Source organism: Scomber scombrus, chromosome 7 (assembly GCF_963691925.1).
Source record: "Scomber scombrus chromosome 7, fScoSco1.1, whole genome shotgun sequence".
NCBI lineage: Eukaryota > Metazoa > Chordata > Actinopteri > Scombriformes > Scombridae > Scomber > Scomber scombrus.
This window is the reverse complement of record NC_084976.1, coordinates 24,802,348-24,820,847: the sequence shown is the minus strand read 5'-3', so window position 1 is coordinate 24,820,847 and position 18,500 is coordinate 24,802,348. Positions and strand designations below refer to the sequence as shown.

The window sequence follows — 18,500 nt, the reverse complement described above, 5'->3', positions numbered from 1 at the left end:
AGTGTGACTGTTGACCAACTCTTTCCAAAACCACGGGCATAAACATGGTAACTGCTGTAACAGCCTCCATTCTACTGCAAACACTTTTCACCAGATTTTGAACCTGGCCTCAGGGATTTGATCCCATTCAGCCACAAGAGAATTAGTGAGATCCAAACCCTGATGTTTGGCGATAAGGCTTGGGTTACAATCCATGTTACAATTAATGCCAAAGGTGTTGGATGGGGTTGAAGTCAGGGCTGCAAAACTGAGAAAACCTTCTCTTGAATCGCTCTGTGCACGGGGGAACTGTCACGTTAAAACAGCCGAGGGTTTTTTTTTATGTGTTGAAAGCGAACTGTTGTCTACAAAAATCAATGTTTGCTGCAACAATAAGATTTCCCTTTTATAGATAGGGCTCCCAGACCATGAAAATGTGCTTCAGCTGAAAATGTCTGCATGCAGAGTGTTAGTGATTCAAGTGTTTATTCATGACACAGTTTTCTAATTTCAGCTGATCTGTCCTGAATTTTTTAAAGTTCATAGAGAGAATAATAGTGTCACTGTTCATATTCTGTTTCTGTAATGAGGATCATGATGACAATGCACATGTTCTGCCTCCTGAAGTTCAGTATTTTCCTGCTTATACCTAAAACCAACTCTTCACTTTCAGACAGACTTTCATATGTCTCAGGACAACTGTGTTTTACAATGATCTTTGAGTTGTTCTCACCTCTCCTCTTCTCCCTCCAGCAGCTTCCTGTAAGCATTAATCTCCATGTCCAGGGCCAGCTTGATGTCCAGCAGCTCCTGGTACTCGTCCAGCTGCTGCTGCATGCGAGCTCGGATTTCAGATATCTCCCGCTCTTTATCATCAAGCCGCCGCCGCATCAGGTCCCGCTCTCTCGACATCATCTCCTCAAGCTCCCGTACCTTGGACTCACTCATAGACAACTGATGTGGAGAGAACACAAAGGTTAGTCAATTAAGACCGGCCAATTAAAGAGTCTAGTTATTAAATCAAGTGAAGTTTCATGTTAAATTAATTGTCTGTTAAAACTTTGGAGAATTTGTGTCAATATCAGTCAGCCACACAGCAGCAAGGGCTGTGACTATGTGTGTGTGTGTGTGTGTGTGTGTACCTGTTTCTGCAGCTGGCTAAGCTGGCTTGACATGCCCTCCAGTCGAACACGGGTCTGCTGCAGCTCTTCATGGGCGGCGCCAACCAAGTGGTTGTTCCTGTCAGCTGAGTGACGGGCGTTCTCCAACTATCAGACAGAAAGATGTTACAGTCAGGCATCTGAACTACCTGCTAACTCTGCGGTTTGACAGTAAAATACAGATAATCAGCTAGTCCATGTTTACTGTATTTCAAATGATTTAGTCAGTGAAATCTTCAACTCTCGTGAATAGCAAAAGACCACAGTAAAAACATCTTGTTGCCTCCTTCCTTTTAAGTTATCTAATTTGAAAACAGAAATTCCCTCCTCAATATTTCTATTTCCCCATGCCCCCTCATTGCTATCTTTGGTGTGTCTCCTGTTGTGGGAAAATTAACAAGCTACCAAGCTGATCTTGTTGCATTTGCCGCTCTCATAGCCAAACGCCAAATATTGTTGCATTGGAAGAGCCCTAAACCACCTGGTACAAACTCCTGTTTGGAACAGGTAATGTCATTCTTGTATCTTGAAAAGATAAAACATACCACCAGGGGATCCCTTAAGAAATTCTACAAAACTTGGGACACATTTCTTTCTTATGCACAACATCTACTGTCATCCAATACCCCAGTCTGATTAGTTTTATTTGAATTATTATTATTATTATTTTTTTTTAAATATATATATTTGGTGGTTACATGTTTTGTGTTTGTGTGCATTGTTCAACATAAGGAAAACTGTCAAACATGCTTCCTGTGAACATCCGTACTAGTTGTATAATTCTCTGTGGTTTGATCAATAAACACATTTGGAGAAAAAAAAGTCCCGATATAGGTTTTCTCAAGTGGTTTTTAAACACAGAACTGTTGTGGCTTCATTAGAAAGTAAATTCAATAACAAAAATCCTGATTAATTCCTGATTAATATTCCCACAGGACCACACAGTTACGCCTATTAAATTAATCCCCCTCCTGTATGTAGATAAAGGCGACAATTATTGACACACATTTTTTAATGGTGTAGATAAATATTGCACATTATCTAAACTGTGTGAATTTGGAGTTCATTAAAGCTAATTGCAAATGCAAAACAACCACAGACACGGCTAAACTCCTATTACTACTACAAAGTAACAGTCACTTCTTGAACTCTAGGTGGCGACAAAGCAGCGTCTCCAGCAGCATCCAGACATACCTTAGAGTTGTAGGTCTTCTCCAGTTCTGTCTTGTACAGGGCGACCTGCTCCTCATGCTGGGCTCTCAGCTCCACTAGGGCCTCAGCCAGCTTGCTCTCGAATTCCAGCTGTCGCCCGCTGTCAATCTCCACCATGCGAGACTCGTGCCGACGCTTGGACTCACGCAGCTCCTACAGATACCAGCAAAGAGAGGAGGACTAATATGAGATGCTGGAAAAACCCATTTAACACCGGTTGCTGATGACTATTAGTCTCAGTAGCAATTCAGGTTTATTGGATTCTGCTTTTATATCAAAACTTGTGTGACTAGAGTTATTTTGACTTTCTCACTTCTTTTTACTTTATCACAACTTTATCTAGCTATCCATAAACTACTTGAAGTCAGTTATATTTAAGGCTCTATGTGCAATTTTAAAGTTCCCACCTGTAAAAACCTCCTGTGGTCAATGAATTTAATAGCATTGATTAATCAGTCGCTGTGCACTAATTACTTTACAGACCTCCAGCGGAGTAATCTACTTCTCTGGTGACCTTTAAGCGACTCCCAATCATTAATTTTAAATTTGGAAAACACTGTTTTGCCAGTTTTGGTCCAGGTTTGACGACAACCAGAAATTAAAATTGTGACTTCATTATAGAATTAAGATGTTTGATAAGTAAATATACTATATAAATTCAACTTTTACTGCATTTTGGCATTTTTATGTAGAAAAAACTGAAGATAAGATAAAAGGTAAGCAGCACAAGAGAGAATCTGTGAGACAGATCTGTTGGAGGGAATGCAAAACGAACAAGTAGGTGGTTGGAAGCGAATCAATATCCTGTGGAAAAGATGAAAAGTAGGACAGATGACTTGGCAGCTAAATAAAAATCGAAAAGGCTAAGGTGAAGAGTTGGACCTCGTTGTAGATGTTCTTCTGGAACTCAAGCTCCTCTTTCACCGTCTGCAGGCGGTTCTCGGCATCCACTCTCCTCAGCATCTCATCCTGCAGCTGCCTCTTGGCATCGGCTAAGTTACCGTCCACCTGGGAGAGGAGGAGGAGATGGAGAGAGGAGAGAGATATGAGAAATGTTTGTTGATGTAACCTGTTCCTCAGTTTGGCCAGTAGGTGGAGCAAAGCCACAACTGTATCCACATCAGTCTTATGGTAAAACTCATTGATAAAACAAACAACAGAAAATGCAATTTTGTCTGCCTCGCCACCTTGTCCTCATTCATAATCAACTGCCTGAAGGGTTTACATAGAATTACTCCTTCCATTTAGGTATTTGTGGCCCAAAAGCACCCACACCAAAACAATAATTTCAAATGTCAGGAAATCTGGTTTTTACACAACTACTGATTTTAGACTTTTTTGACTATGGCGAGCAATGCAAGTCTTTCGAGGTTAACAGAAAGTTAATCTAAACAGCGACAGGATCACAACACATCACTCTTGTTCCTGTTTATAATTCATGGTGATGTGTGATGGGGAAGATGTGCTCTATTAGCTGAAATGATTCTAATCTTAGTAGGCACTTGCTGTACCACAAAAATAAGCATTTTTTCATGGTTTATGAATGGGTTTTTACTTGCCTTTACTGTCTACAAACAACCATGTAAATCCTTCAGTTCTCAAAACTGTTTTTACCTTGGCCAGCTGGGCTTTTAGGTCCTTGACCTCAGCCTCCAGGGCTCGTTTCTCCCCCAATGCAGTAGTGAGAGAAGCATCTTTAGAGTTGAGCAGGGCCTCCAGGTCTCTGAGCCTGGCTAGAGCCGCCTCCAGGTCAGATTCCTTCTTGCTGTTCCTGTGAAGACACGAGACGGACGAGATGTGAACATTAGTTGCTTTTTCTTCAGTAAGTATTGCACACTACCCCCTGCTGTAATTACTGCTCTATAATATCCCTGCTGGTGAGTTTTGACTTGTGGCCTCTCTCTGCTCTCTCAATGCAGTGTGTCTGTTTGGTTCATGTGATATATCAAATATATCACATGCATATCAAATAATTTTGCTCTTTTTTCCACTAATGCCTCTGCAGTTTGGGCACAGGTCATTTGGCCTCTTTGGCGTTGTGTAATATGTGTAAAGGTTCAGACCAAAGTTTGATTGCCAGACCTTTGCTACAGTTGATAAATGCTACTGAGTCACAATAAACCGAAGACTACCCACCTCTATAATAATGTTTTACAAGACAAGTGATTAATGAAAAAAGCAGAAAATAATGATATAAACTTATTAGGAACAAATTGACAAAGTCATGAACAATTGGAATCATGAGATAAGATAAAAAGTTTACCTGGTGGTAGGATGAAAGTTAATGCAGAAGGATAATATTCTGGGACATTTACATGACATGGTTCATTCTCTACGCCTTGTTAATGTGTTTCAACTCAGCATATGGTCATTTTGAGTCATTATTTACTTATAGCTTCCCGATCCCTTGTGTTAACACTAATGAGAACATGTTCCCATTTTTTTTTGCAGAAAGTGAAACTTGATAAGCATTGGATAAATGAACCACAGTGACAGAAGTTGTGCAGGACACAAACTACCATTGTACAGTGGGGTGAGTGCAGCAGTTGTCCACTGATGATGTGAGCTGAAGTCAGGCCAACACATAAACGTACTGTTAGTAGCCTTCCGTACAGAATAAGTGCCCATTAAGCTCTATCTCAAGGGAATCTGTGTTGAATTAAGAGAATTCGTGGTTGTTGCACACATGCTTGTTTGTGCACACGTGCTTGTTCATGTGAGCACCGCCTCTCTTGTAACATCAGGAACCGATTTTACTTTAGTGGCTGTTGGAAAAACAAACAAACTCGGATATGCCCATTGAAAAACAATACATTCCCTGCAGAAGATGAAGTGAGAGAAAGGGAGAGAGATTGTTAGCAGTATAGGTGGTTCATGCAGAGCCAAGAAGGAAATGAGCTCCCTGTTATTCTATTTGGCCCTGTGGGCAAGTCTTCATTGTCACTAATAATGGCCATCTGCTGGCGGAGATGGCTTCCAGGCTGCTTACGCAGTCCTCACGGTCCTCTGGTCACTGCCAGCCGGGTGTTAGGAGAGCCAGTGTAAGGACGAGGGGGCAGAGTGAGCTGCAAATGCACTTTAACTTGCTGGGAGTGTGTTTGTGCCAGAGTTAAAGTTACTCAACGGCAGAATGATGATTTAAAACAACGATCGAGTCCACTTACAAGCAATTAACTCAGAATCTAATGTGAAACTGTAACTTCAAACAATCGATACGTATTACTGCATTCAACAATCAGTCACGAAAATTCAATTCTGCTTCTTGAAAACAAGACGAGACAAACTAGTGGAACGGCAGGGCTACACTGTGACCTCACGCTTTGGGGATATACAGAAAAGGCAGAAAAATGAATGGCTCTTTTATGTTCAGAAAAAGTCTAAAATAAAATCCAGAGAAAACATTTCCCTGATGTTTTACAGATGTACAATGAAGCTCAGAGAACTCGAGTGGGTTGTTATGTAAATGCCTCCCAGACTGCTCATTGTTCATATTAAAAAATAAAGAGGAACACACACACACACACACACACACACACACACACACACACACACACACACACACACACACACACACACACACACACACACACACACACACACACACACACACACACACACACACACACACACACACACACACACACACACACACACACACACACACAACACTTATAAACAGTATAATTAATCAATTAATGGTTTATAACACTATAATGTAATTGTTTGCACATGTAAGTGTTTATTGATGTATTTGTCAACAAATGTAACTCCTCCAGACACTAAATGAATATATAGTAAAACATAGTTGTAACAATATGTCTTCATAAGAGCTATAATTGTCAAATATTGTACATAATAACCACTACATGGCCTTATACCTGCTTATAACTGCATTATAGAGTGTAATAAACCATTTATTAACATTTATATGCTGCATATAAATGATAAAAAGGGGTGGATTAAAGTAAAGTGGTACTGAGATGCTAAAATCACACAGGTCCAAGTCCCACTCCCACTAAAAAAAGACGCTGTCCTTACTATGTAAAACCCAGGAACATTGCACACATGTATATAATCTCAGGAACTTCTGCATATTGGATATTTATATATTACAGATTTATTTACACAGAGATTGTTTATTGTATATAGTGTTTTTCCCACTGTACTGCGGTGTCATGTTGAAACACCCAAAGTGGATCAATAAAAGATATTATCGTATCTTAGACATACACACACGTTTTCACAATGTGGATTATTAATGGTGAGTTGCAAGTTTCTTATTAGTTTTTATTATTAGTTTATTAAACAATCAATCAATCCTGCCTTCATGACTTCAGTATCTAATTAAACCATTTTAGAGAGGTGACATCATCTAATGACATCTGTCTGTGGTGCTGTTTAACTGTATTTTACTACACAGAGGTGTTTCTAATATTTAGTCTACCATCGCTGATATCAATGGGATTGACAAAATACTATTGCTGGCTGCTGTGTTGGACAACATAATTTTTTGGCACGGCCTAGTTAATAAACCGACAACTAAAAATATATCTTCTTTGGACACTCACCAGTGACCTCTGGCAGAGCACTTAACCTAAATGAGCAGATGTTGGGACAAGATATTCATGCATTACTTTGCAGCAATGCAACAATTCATACTTATTGGTAGCCCAGTCCAAATACACTCCTCCACTGTTTGGCTCAGTAGAAATAAACACACATTTGTAACCCTCATATGAATTAACATTGCATTGGAGGTTTGCCACATACAGTAGCTTACAGAGATGAAAAAGACAGGCAAGACTTTATCCCAGTCAACTTTTTTGTTGCAAAACTTATTTTGACTCATAAAGAGAGACAGGAATGTGACTCTTTACAAACCAGGTGTACAAGTGCTTGAGATTATGGTTATAACTTTACAGAGAAAAACATACCCATCAAAGTGTCAAGAACACACACACACACACACACACACACACACACACACACACACACACACACACACACACACACACACACACACACACACACACACACACACACACACACACACACACACACACACACACACACACACACACACACACACACACACACACACACACACTAATAACACCTACAAACATTCCCTGAATTCTTGCAAGTACAAAGACTGGTGCTGACTGTAAAGTAGGCGCTGCATTTGAAAGTGTCAGCCATCCATCAGCGTCAACACGTCTACAAGACAGGCAGATTAGTAACCAGAGTAAAATAAAACATGGTTACTGCTGTAAAATGTTAACGATTATTATCTTACAGTGACTACGACTTTAACCATCTCTGGTCGGGCCATATTTCCTAAAACGTATTAACTCTAGGTGATTATTAACTCTAAGTAATTTTCCAAGCTTGCTGTTGTTATTGTGGAACATTTTCACCACAGTGGAGGTCATTAACACATTATGGACTTTGAATAATAAATAGAAATTACCCAAAACAAGTCTGTGTACAGAGGCGCGTTTTCTTTTTATTAAATTTGGTAGTGAAATGTGAATGCATTAGCAATACGTACACTCACACACTTTCTCACATTTGTTCACATCTCCAGATAAGCACTGCTTGCAGCTCTTTGTCTAGATGTTGATATTTTTTCAATGAAACATTTTAACATTCTGATTCTGTGGGCAGATGAATGCTTGTTAGTGTATGTGAGTGCTGCTGTGACTTTCATTAGTTAAATTGGCCTAGTGGATCAGCTCAAGCAGTGAATTAATGGACAGAAGTGGCTTTGGTCTATTGACATGCTGCTTGATTATTTAATTCTCTCTTCATACACAAATAAGAGACAGAGAGGGTGGCTTAGAGCAGAATGGCATGCGGTGTAGAAATGTGACAAATGCTTTTAATGGAAACTTCTTATTCTACTCTGGCTTCAGTACAAGTGGCCCCTGTGAGATGTATTAATTACACTACATAAGCGAAGAGATGCCTTAATCATGCAAAGTAAAAGCCATTTTCTGAAGGGAAAAAAAGTGTCTGCAGGCATGCAGCTCTGTGGAGCTGTACCTAGGCCTAGCGTTGCTTTAAAAGTCAGCATGCTAACATCCTCACACTGGCAATGCTAACATGCTGATGTTTAGCAGGTATAATGTTTACTATGTAATGATTATTTTCAGTATTAATTAATCTGCCAATTAACTTATTATATGCTCATTTATAAACATGCCAGATATAATTTCTCAGTCACAGGTGATGTTGTAATGTCTTTTCTTTTTGGACAACCAACAGTTCCAAAAACCAAATATAATCCATTTACTATCATGAATGACAAAGAAAGGAAATAAATCCTGAAATATGATGATATTGCCTTTGTGCAGTCAATATTTCATTGAGTTTTATATGCCATTTCACAACTATTATTATTCCATGCTGGAAATAGCTTTTAAATTTTAAATTTTTCATTCAAGTACTACTTTGTTTATTTCCTTACGTTTGTTAGCTTATTGTTCTATATTGTGTTTATGGCAGCGAACATCAAGACACACACACAGGCCAATAAACAGATTCTGATTCTGACATGAGAAACTGAAACCAGCAAATATTTGTAATTTTCGATTTTCAAATTATTAAAACAATTATTCGATTACCAAAATAGTGAGATGATTCATTTTCTGTCGATCAGCTAACCAATTAATGGACTAATGGTTGTAGCTATATTACCATGTTCATTGTCTTAGTTTAGAATATTAGCATGCTAACACTTTCTAATTAGCATTAAAGGCAAAGTATATCTTGAGAGTTTTGCAGGTATTTGGCTCATAAATCAAAGTATTGGACAAACTGAAATTCTACTTCTACTATTTCTTGGTCTATAATAAAGGTCACCAAAGTCAGTAGGATTCATCCTCTTGGAACCATGGTATGGACCAAAGTGGTGAACACAGCTAGCATGGGTAAAAGTCCAATGGGATGAAATAAATGTAAAAGAAAAAAAAACTAAACTTGATGATATTTATGTAAAGAACAGAGGTAGAGTATAATGAGACATGGTGCTTATGTCCGTCCTGGACAGGGACAATTATGTAGCTTAACCTGACCTCTGAACTTAATGTAGAAAACTACTATGTAGTTGTTAGTATTACTGCTGACATTATTAGTTCTCAGGAGCAATTCTTTATTTTATTTCTTTATGCTACAGTATGTGTAACAGCTGCATTGTGCAGTGCTTTGGGTAATTGGACCAGAAGTACATTACCAAATCACATTCAATATGGGGTGTCCTCATGCGCCTGTCAAATAGAAGTATCAAGGGCTTTGAACAAGGTTGTGTGAAGATTTTTGACAAGATCAACTGGCCATCCCGCCAACACTGCAGCTCTTGAGCCTGAATTTTATCATAAACCAAGAATATATATGAATACACAACATAACATTTAATTTGGAGTGTTTTTCTAGCCTCAGATAGGTGAAAGAACAAGCCAACTCTATGCTGGAGCTTACTATATTCACATTTGACCAAGAAGCTTAGTGATTTTGTAGATGTAGTGAGCATTTTTGTATTGACAGGTTGGCTTTTCAAAGACATCGGTGGTAAATTAAAAGCAATTCATTTTAATTTCCCAACAACAGCAGCAGCAGTTTGGCATCAATTAACCACCAACCTATGCTGTAAATTTTTTTTTTAATAATACTTAATTTGACCATATTTATTTATGTAAGATCACTGGGTTTAACATAGATTAATTGTGGGTGTGGGTCAGATTTGATACCACAATTAAAAAAATATAAATAAATTTAAAAAAGTGATAGTTTAGAATAATTTAGTACGGAGCAATCCAGCCCAGAGAGATGGCTCCTGGGATGAAATGTCCACGCCTAGTCTGTTAACAAATATTAAAACCTGATTGAGCTGTTCATATATAATAATGAATTAAACCATATATATTTTAGATTACATGGCTCAACTGTACTGCACTGAGAAAATAATCCACAAACAGGAGTTATAACAATGACCATTAAAAAGTGGCTTCAGTTCAGCACAGCGGTGAAATGAACTGATCTGCTCTTTGGCATGTTGTCTTTGCTTCTGGCACCTTCAGGATGCAGTTCCTGGATGGCTTAAAACACTTTGTAGCATCTGAAGACAGCAGGAGGACACTGGGAAATATTGTGTGTGGGTGTGTGGGTGTGTGTGGGTGTGTGTGTGTGTGTGTGTGTTTGTTTGTGTGTGTGGAGCATAGACTGTGGTGTGGAGGTGTATTTTTTGCATGCTTGTGTTCTGTGTGCTCTGTGCTGTAAGTGTGAGTGTTGCAATAACTGTGTACTACTGTGTAACTCAAGTGCGTGTGTATACTGTGTGTATGCATGTGTGTGTGTACATGACATCAACTCTTGATGTGTTGTGAAATATGTGTCCCGACACATACAGGGCGTGTACGTCCTTGCATGCGTGTGTTCTCATATAGTATTTACATAATCCATGCAGGGTATGAGTGAGATCACCATGAAGATGTTTGCTTGACTACCTGTTTATATAATTCTATGAGAATTATGTAATTAGAGAGCCTCAGCATAAATATCCCCGGACTTCGTGTTTACATTCTGCTCCATAAAATCTCTGAAGTGTCTCAGCTTGTGCTAGGAGCACATGTGTGGAGTCGCTCTGCAGCTATTTTTAAGATTCACGCCATTAATATTTACAATACAATAGACAGTCAGCATGAGACAAATATGGTGCAGAGAGCCAATAGATATGCAAACAAATGCTGATTACATTTGGGAAATTAGGTAAATAAAGAGCGGGCAGTTTCATCAAGATAAGGGAAATCTGTTGCAAGTAAAACAAGGCAGACAGAGAAAGTCCTCTGTGCCACAAGGGCAGAGCTGCAGGTTTTATATTCTGCACTCAAAGAGGAAATTAAAAGCATAAAAAGAGATGTAATTTTGGCAAGCTTTGTTCTTGTTGTTTTGAGTGTAGCCCACTTTTCTTATTCGTCATACCTTCTCTCCTCCCACACACAAATGTCTGCTGTCTCGAAAAAAAAAAAAAAACTGAAAAATAAGAAATGTTTACACATCATTCCACCATTTTTAGCTGCAATATCTAAGCATTTTAAGGCGTTTTGTTACAGAGCAAATATGTAAATGACACATTTTGAGTCACAGAGACAAAATGGGAGCTATTGGACAGAGACAGTGTGAGATGGGGGAGAGCAGGAGAGGGTGGTGGGGGAGTGTGAAATGGAAATGGGAAAGGAAAGAGACAAAAAGAGAAAGAGAGGGGGGGGGGGGTGGGGGGGTAGAGACAAGAAATCTGAGGAGGAGGAGGAGGAGGAGGAATGTGTTGGCTTCGCTCCCAGCCTCAAGGATGACTCACAGCTATCTTTGTCCACCCCAGTAACGAGAAATGAATCCCGCCTCATGGAGTGAAAGAGAGAAAAAAGCCCACTTTCCCCCTCCTGTTTTGCTATGCCTTTGCCATGGCAACCAAGGCCTTGTCGTTAGGCCTGCTAGTATGCCATTTCAACCACCATGCTGTGGACGCAATGGAATAAAAAAAAAAAGTGCACACTTTTTATGTGCAGATTTTCAAAATATCTCAAGGCAGAGAGAGGAGTTTTTGTGCACTCCTGATTCCTAACCTATAATTTCTACAAGATTTGGCAGAGAATTACTGCAGCCACACAGCCAAAAGAGACTTTGGCAACACTGATGCCAAGTAGTCGACACTGGAAACTAAAACAAAACGTCAATTTGAAACATTACTTCAGTAATTTTGATACCAGATGCATATTTAAATTTAGAAAGCAAGAAAAATAATCTATTATTTCTCTGCACAATTCTTCAGATTTAGGTGTTGCACTATTTCAACACAATACTCTGGATTTCTGGAACAACTGCAGTAGATCTCGCAGTTGAAGTTAAATCCGTGTGCAGAATGTTTTTCCTGGCCACCTTACAGGACTTCAAGCGTAAAACATTTAAGACTACACAGTTTCCTCGCCTGAGCTTCGAACTATTGGAGTAGACAGATGTGTCCACTCCTCTTTTCCTTATTTTGCAAACCAAATCCATGCTCTTACCCCAGTTTGTTACTTGTAATATGAGGACATAGTCTTGGTTGCACTTAATCAGCTTTAAAAAGGTCAGCTCACTTACCTCCAGTGGTATCTACACATAAAGATTATTTGACCAGGCTTTGAAATAATTGTCAATTTCTACTTCCACTACAGTACAATGTTGGTAACTGGATTTTAATCTGTGGTACTCACAGCAGTGGAAAACTGCATTTTTATAAAACTCAATAGTGTAACCATTAGTCTGAATAATTCCCAGACGGTCAACAGCTTCAATGGGGAGAATTTTTCCTCTAAAAAGTAGTTCAAGTGAAAATTGTTGCATGTAGCCTGCTGTCTGTTTCATCAACAGTAACAAGGACATTGTTTATGGGCTAATAAAACTATGATGGCCTTTACTTCTAAAGATAATAGAGATTTGATTTATTTTGTAATCTGCATTTGTTTCATAAAAAGACAAAAATATTCATATTTATGGCCGTCGCGTTGAGGAAGCACAATAGCTGCAAGGCATTGAGATACCTACTCACACACACACACACACCTGGGAGCTGCCCAGTACAGCTGCATTCTTGTACCGTTTACCACGGAGCAGCTCCCCTGCAGCAGTAGGGGGTTTAGTGTTCTGCACAGGGGCACATCTACAGACGCTGTGCAGTAATAAGGTGGGGGGTCTCATCAATTCACCACCAAGGTTTTCTCTGCTAGCGTGTTTGAAGCAGTGACCCTCTGTAACGGCCTGCTGTAGTAACAAGAAATTCATCACCAAGTCCATTTCCTGTATTACTACTCAAAGAATTCCTTTGACATTCAGTAGAAGTGTTCATTAATCCATATGGTATGTTACTACAACACACACACACACACACACACACACACACACACACACACACACACACACACACACACACACACACACACACACACACACACACACACACACACACACACGTAAGCATGTGTGGACACGTGTGGGTGGGGTTTCCCAATGAGTCACTGTTCAAACACTGGAGAGGAAAAAAAGGGGGGGTGTTCCCCCAAATTCCCTGTAGATTGTTTAAAATGTTCCCTTCTCCAATTATAGCCTACCTTTCCTCTTTCTATGCTCACTATGTTTAGCTTCACCATTCACAAAGCTGCTTTATGTGTAGAACACTGCAGGGAAAAGGTGACTAAGAGGAAGGCTGTTGAATAATGGAGTCAACACCGGGGCCCAGAAATAGTACTATCGTCAAAACATACAGTATAACACTGTGTTACTAGGCCAGTACAAAATAAAACACCTTGTTGCTAAGCTACAATTAATTATTATCATCAAATAAGCCATCTTTTTTTAAATGTATTGATTTATTGTTTAATTTGTACATCCATCATATTTTCCCAGAGCCCAAGGTGATTTCTTCAATTTAGGGCTAAAACTAAATGCTTGTTTTAATTATTGATTAATCCCACAATTCATTTCTTGATGTTAAAAATAGTGAAAAAAATGCCCAACAAAATGTCCTAAAAACCCAAGGACACATCTTTAAATATCCGACCAACAGCCCCACACCCTAAAAATATTCAGTTTCATATTAAAGAAGACTACAAAAAGCTGCAAATGCTCAAAAACTGGAGATCAGAACTGGAGGATGTTTAGTATTTTCTTTTTACTTTTTTTATTCCCCGAGCAACCAACAGTCCAATGTTCATAAGTATTCAATTTACAAAGATATAAAACAAAGAAAAGCACAAAACCCTCATATTTCAAACACTGGAAAGAGCAAATGTTTGTCATTACTTATTGTGTATGACTTTCTAATCTATTTAAAAGTTGGTGACTTTCCTGCTGTGACAAGTACAGTATTCAGTTTGTAGCTAGGCAACCTCTAAGAATCACTGCAAACAAAATGATACATGATCTATACATGAGTAGTATTCGACAAACAGAGACTGTTCATCACAATCTCAAAACCCAGATTGTAAAACAACAACACAAAAACCATTTAGGCCTGTTGCTTCAAGTCAACTTTCCAAATGTGTTGTGTCATTTTCACAAAAATCTGCAGTAAAATAAACATTACAGGCTGGCACATGACCATTTCAAGCATCTCTTCTGGGTTGAAGAGCACAATAACAGGGATTGTGCGTGTATATGCGCGTGTGATAAATCACCAGAAACAACGCAGCCTTTGCCATGGGCCACCCGTACACATCCACATGTGGCAAATGGGAACAGAGTTCTTAGTGTTTCCAGTCTTAAAGCAGAGCAAATGCCGAGCGGCTGATAAGTTTCAGGGAGACGACTGCTGATGAGACGAGCTCAGAGGGAGGGGGAGACCGAGAGGACGGGCAATATTCTCTCATGTTAAACTCATGGTTTTGTTTAAGCTGTCAACAAAACAAACTTCGTATACTGAACAGAGTTATATGTACATTCTTTGTCCCATTCAAGCTTGCAATAAATTAGCATTTGCTAATACAGTTTCTAAAACAATGTGTCAGTCAACAAGAGAAGGAGAAAGGTGTCCCACCTGCTTGTATAAAGAGTGTGTGTGAGTCAGGGTGTGTGTCCACCCAAAAGGCATACGTAACAACCCTTGTTCCTCCCTGTACGATTAGTTGATTCATCCAGGCATGCTGGTTGTCTTCGTGTTAGCTTGTAAACTACTATTCACTGGTACTGAATCAGATTATCGACGAGGATAAGAGGCAGCTACAAGAAACGGAGCTAGCCGCCTCGCCCTCACACATTCATGTTTACAGTGGTGTTAAAGCTGAAAGCAAACCAGTGAACGCTGCAGTAAAGATAAGGAATGTTAGCAATATGTTTTGATAAGGACTGTTTAGGTTAATGGTTACTACAGTATGCCTTTAATGAGTTACCTGTTCATCATCTTAAGAAAATGTTGATCGGACCTGACCCCCATCCGTTCCAAGTCAACACTATCCTCTCCCAAATTATATTCTGAGTCAAACTTTTTTGAACCTGCAGGCATTAAAAAAAACTTGCATCACTTCAACAGTTTTTGCTTTAAATACATTATGTCTTTCTGTCAGAAAAGACTTGTGTCAATAAGCAGTGGAATCAGTGTCCCAGCGTGCTGTAATTGTACTTCTTAAATTGTCATTTCACATTATTCAGAGTGTCTCAATCTGTATCCAACTGCTGGGAGAGTTTCATTCTCATTTGCATTAACAAGACGACTCAGTGGTGTATCGCCACCCTCACTAATTCTCCGTGTAGTAACAACAGACTGTGTTTTAGTCTCCTCTTCAATGAGGCACCGTGCTCTCTTCAGCTGCACTGAGTTACTATGAAAACTCCAAGGGTGGAAAACAAGAGTGCTGCAAATGTTAAACAAAAGCCACTTGGAGTTTATGAGACTGTGATACGTTTCGGTCAGCATTGTTTTACTTGTGCTAGCTTACAGAGGAAAAAGGATTTAGTGCTCGAAGTGTAACCAAGTTGTGGTTGTGGGACGAGCCTGTCGATTGGGTTCTCTCACGCGAAGCCAGAACGGACTGGCATCGAACACCGACATGCAGGAAACACAGGAGAGCTCACTGGTGAGTACTCAGCAGATAATAGGAGGAGAAATTTGTTCTAACACCAAACGTCCAAAACAAATGGACAATTCACCGGGCGTCAGGTGAGTTGTAAAACACTAAGAAATGGCGCTGCATTGACTTTCCCGTGCTTTCCTGTGATTGTCTTCACTCTGGCACTCAGCTTCCTTCTATGTGGCAAACCCCACCTATCTGGCAACAAGTAAAAAAACACACAAACACACAAAACTTTCCAAATACTTGCTGTGCCAGAAGTGTGTGTGTGTGTGTGTGTGTGTGTGTGTGTGTGTGTGTGTGTGTGTGTGTGTGTGTGTGTGTGTGTGTGTGTGTGGAAAGACATCAATGGTTTTAAAAGATAAAAGAATAATTCCAACCATCCGTGACAAACATTTACACAGTAAACAGTAAAATAGTGGAGCAGTGCAATTTTAACACACAAAATACAGGTGATACAGATTTAAAAAGATACAAACCAGCATCTCCAATCACAACAAAAGACCACTTTTACTGTAAATGACGAAGACCCACATCAAGATGTTGAAACTTGGCTCTGCGTGACATTTTCTTTCCTAATAAACAAGAGCAACAGCTAATGCAGAACATCTGACTCATCTGTCAGAAATTGATTGAAAGTTCAAACAGCTCCCCTAACGAACTCAGTGCTCTGTTTAGATTATATAGTAGAGCTGCTCCAAACATCCTATATAGCTCAAATTGATTTCCAGGTCTGGAATTAGATCAATTGTTACATAACTAACCAGATGGAATGGGAAAAGTTGAGGTTGCAGTGCACCCACTTTCTCCGATTCCCAATGGGAGAGTCCTTGTGCTGAGAGAGAGAAAGAAAGAAGAAAAGTAGAGAGAGTCCCACCATCTTAAAGTGATTTACCCTGACCATGTGCAAGTGACTCATCGAGGGTTTGGCTGGCTCTGCGGGCTCTATGGAAACTCTGCCTCTATAAACTCCACTAACACACACACACACACACAGAGCAGCCTGCCAAAACCTCCACTCGGTACCAAGTTCTGGTCCAATGAAGTCCAAGACCTGCTCTCTCATTACTCGCACACCAATAAATCAACAGTGTCGGCCCCATACAGCAGCCATCCAGCACATTTACAGGCCTGCCACATCTGTTTGCCATTGTAAAGAATCCTGTAAGAGGCTAAGAGAACAAATAGTCACCAAACCAGACCAGCCATACCCTCACTGGGCCTCATAGCACCTACTCACATATCTATAGGATACGTGTTAGAAGAAACAAATAAGATGCTGCAGTTACGAACTCTGTGCCCTTCAGCAACAAAACATCTGCATAAAAAGTCAATTATATTAGAAGCAAGCGAGGGTCAGACAAAAATAAGCAGCTCTTAAAATAAAATAATCTGCTCTACAGGTGAAATGATTTTTTGATCATCCAAAAAGATGATCAGAAGTGAAGATTTTCTATTTTATATCATTGCAAATTGTCAATCTTTGAGTTTGGGAAAATAATTTGTAGATAAATCCCTCAAAAAAAAATTTGTTGCAGCCCCTCTGTATTAATATTAACATGAATTTTAGCTTTATTTTTCCCACTGTGGAAAAAAATAAAACGTGTATTACTCCTTTATTTTTCATGCAATCACTTTCAAGCTTTGGCAGCATTCCTGTTTGAATAGGGGTAAATTTGCAGCCATTGTTGCTGTGTAACCTCACAAATAACTATGTAAACCTCCACAAGAATGATAAATAGATCCCTTTAAAAAGGTAATTCAGGCATTTTATTTATCACTCACTTTCATATGCAAAGCACTAGACAAGTTATTCAACATTGGAGAGCGCCTTCAATGTCATGGCAATGTTACAAAGAGCGATGTGATCCAATTTATACGACTGCTGGATGACACCCAAAATCATACACTCTTCTTCTGAGCTCTTATCTGCCCTGGCATGACTCAATGTGACAGACAATTGTTGGCTGTCACATAATACAAGCTGAGATCATCGTAGGGGAAGACAGGGTCCCCCCCACACCCCCCCGGGCAGCGAGAAGAACAGAAGTGAACATGATCAAATGACTTGAGAAAAGCACGATGACGTCACCCGCTGCTGGTGGATGGTGGTCTGCAGCCTGTTTTGGGCTCATATCGCTAAGCTTTCATTTAAAGATCTGTGAATTGCTATTGTTGTACTTCTGCAAATCAAATCTAGTTTGTTTGATTTCATTAAATTAAAATGTTAGTCCGCATTTAGAGTTGACAAGATATCAATGACAATGAGACAGATGCTTTTGAGAAAGAAAGACCTTTTTCACAGGAAAAGCACAGGTGTATTAACATTAATAATGGTAGTTTCAGGGTCCTGGTGTTGTGCACGCTGGCTAACTAGCATGACTTTCTAGGTCGCTTTACATGGAGTGGAGCCCTCATTAATGTGATTAGTTCCACCTGTGCTTTTCCTGCTTCGGCAAGTCAAAATGTCGGCTGTGAAAAAGGTTGCTTGGTGCAATAATTGTTGACGCAGAGGGATAAACGCAACCAGGAGATGTTTATGGATGTTGAC

The 18,500-nt window shown here is 39.5% G+C and overlaps 1 protein-coding gene across 3 annotated transcripts in view; it reads right to left on the bottom strand.

Moving 5' to 3' along the window:
* LOC133983020 (lamin-A-like) overlaps positions 1–18,500 on the bottom strand; it is a 36,963-nt gene that overhangs the window by 6,313 nt on the left and 12,150 nt on the right. For all 3 annotated transcript variants that reach the window (XM_062421936.1, XM_062421935.1, XM_062421934.1), the window contains 5 exons: positions 3,966–4,122; positions 3,234–3,359; positions 2,334–2,504; positions 1,122–1,247; positions 713–933 (listed from right to left, as the gene is read on the bottom strand). In XM_062421936.1, the coding sequence (XP_062277920.1) occupies positions 713–933; positions 1,122–1,247; positions 2,334–2,504; positions 3,234–3,359; positions 3,966–4,122 (801 nt within the window). The remainder of the gene's footprint in view (positions 1–712; positions 934–1,121; positions 1,248–2,333; positions 2,505–3,233; positions 3,360–3,965; positions 4,123–18,500) is intronic.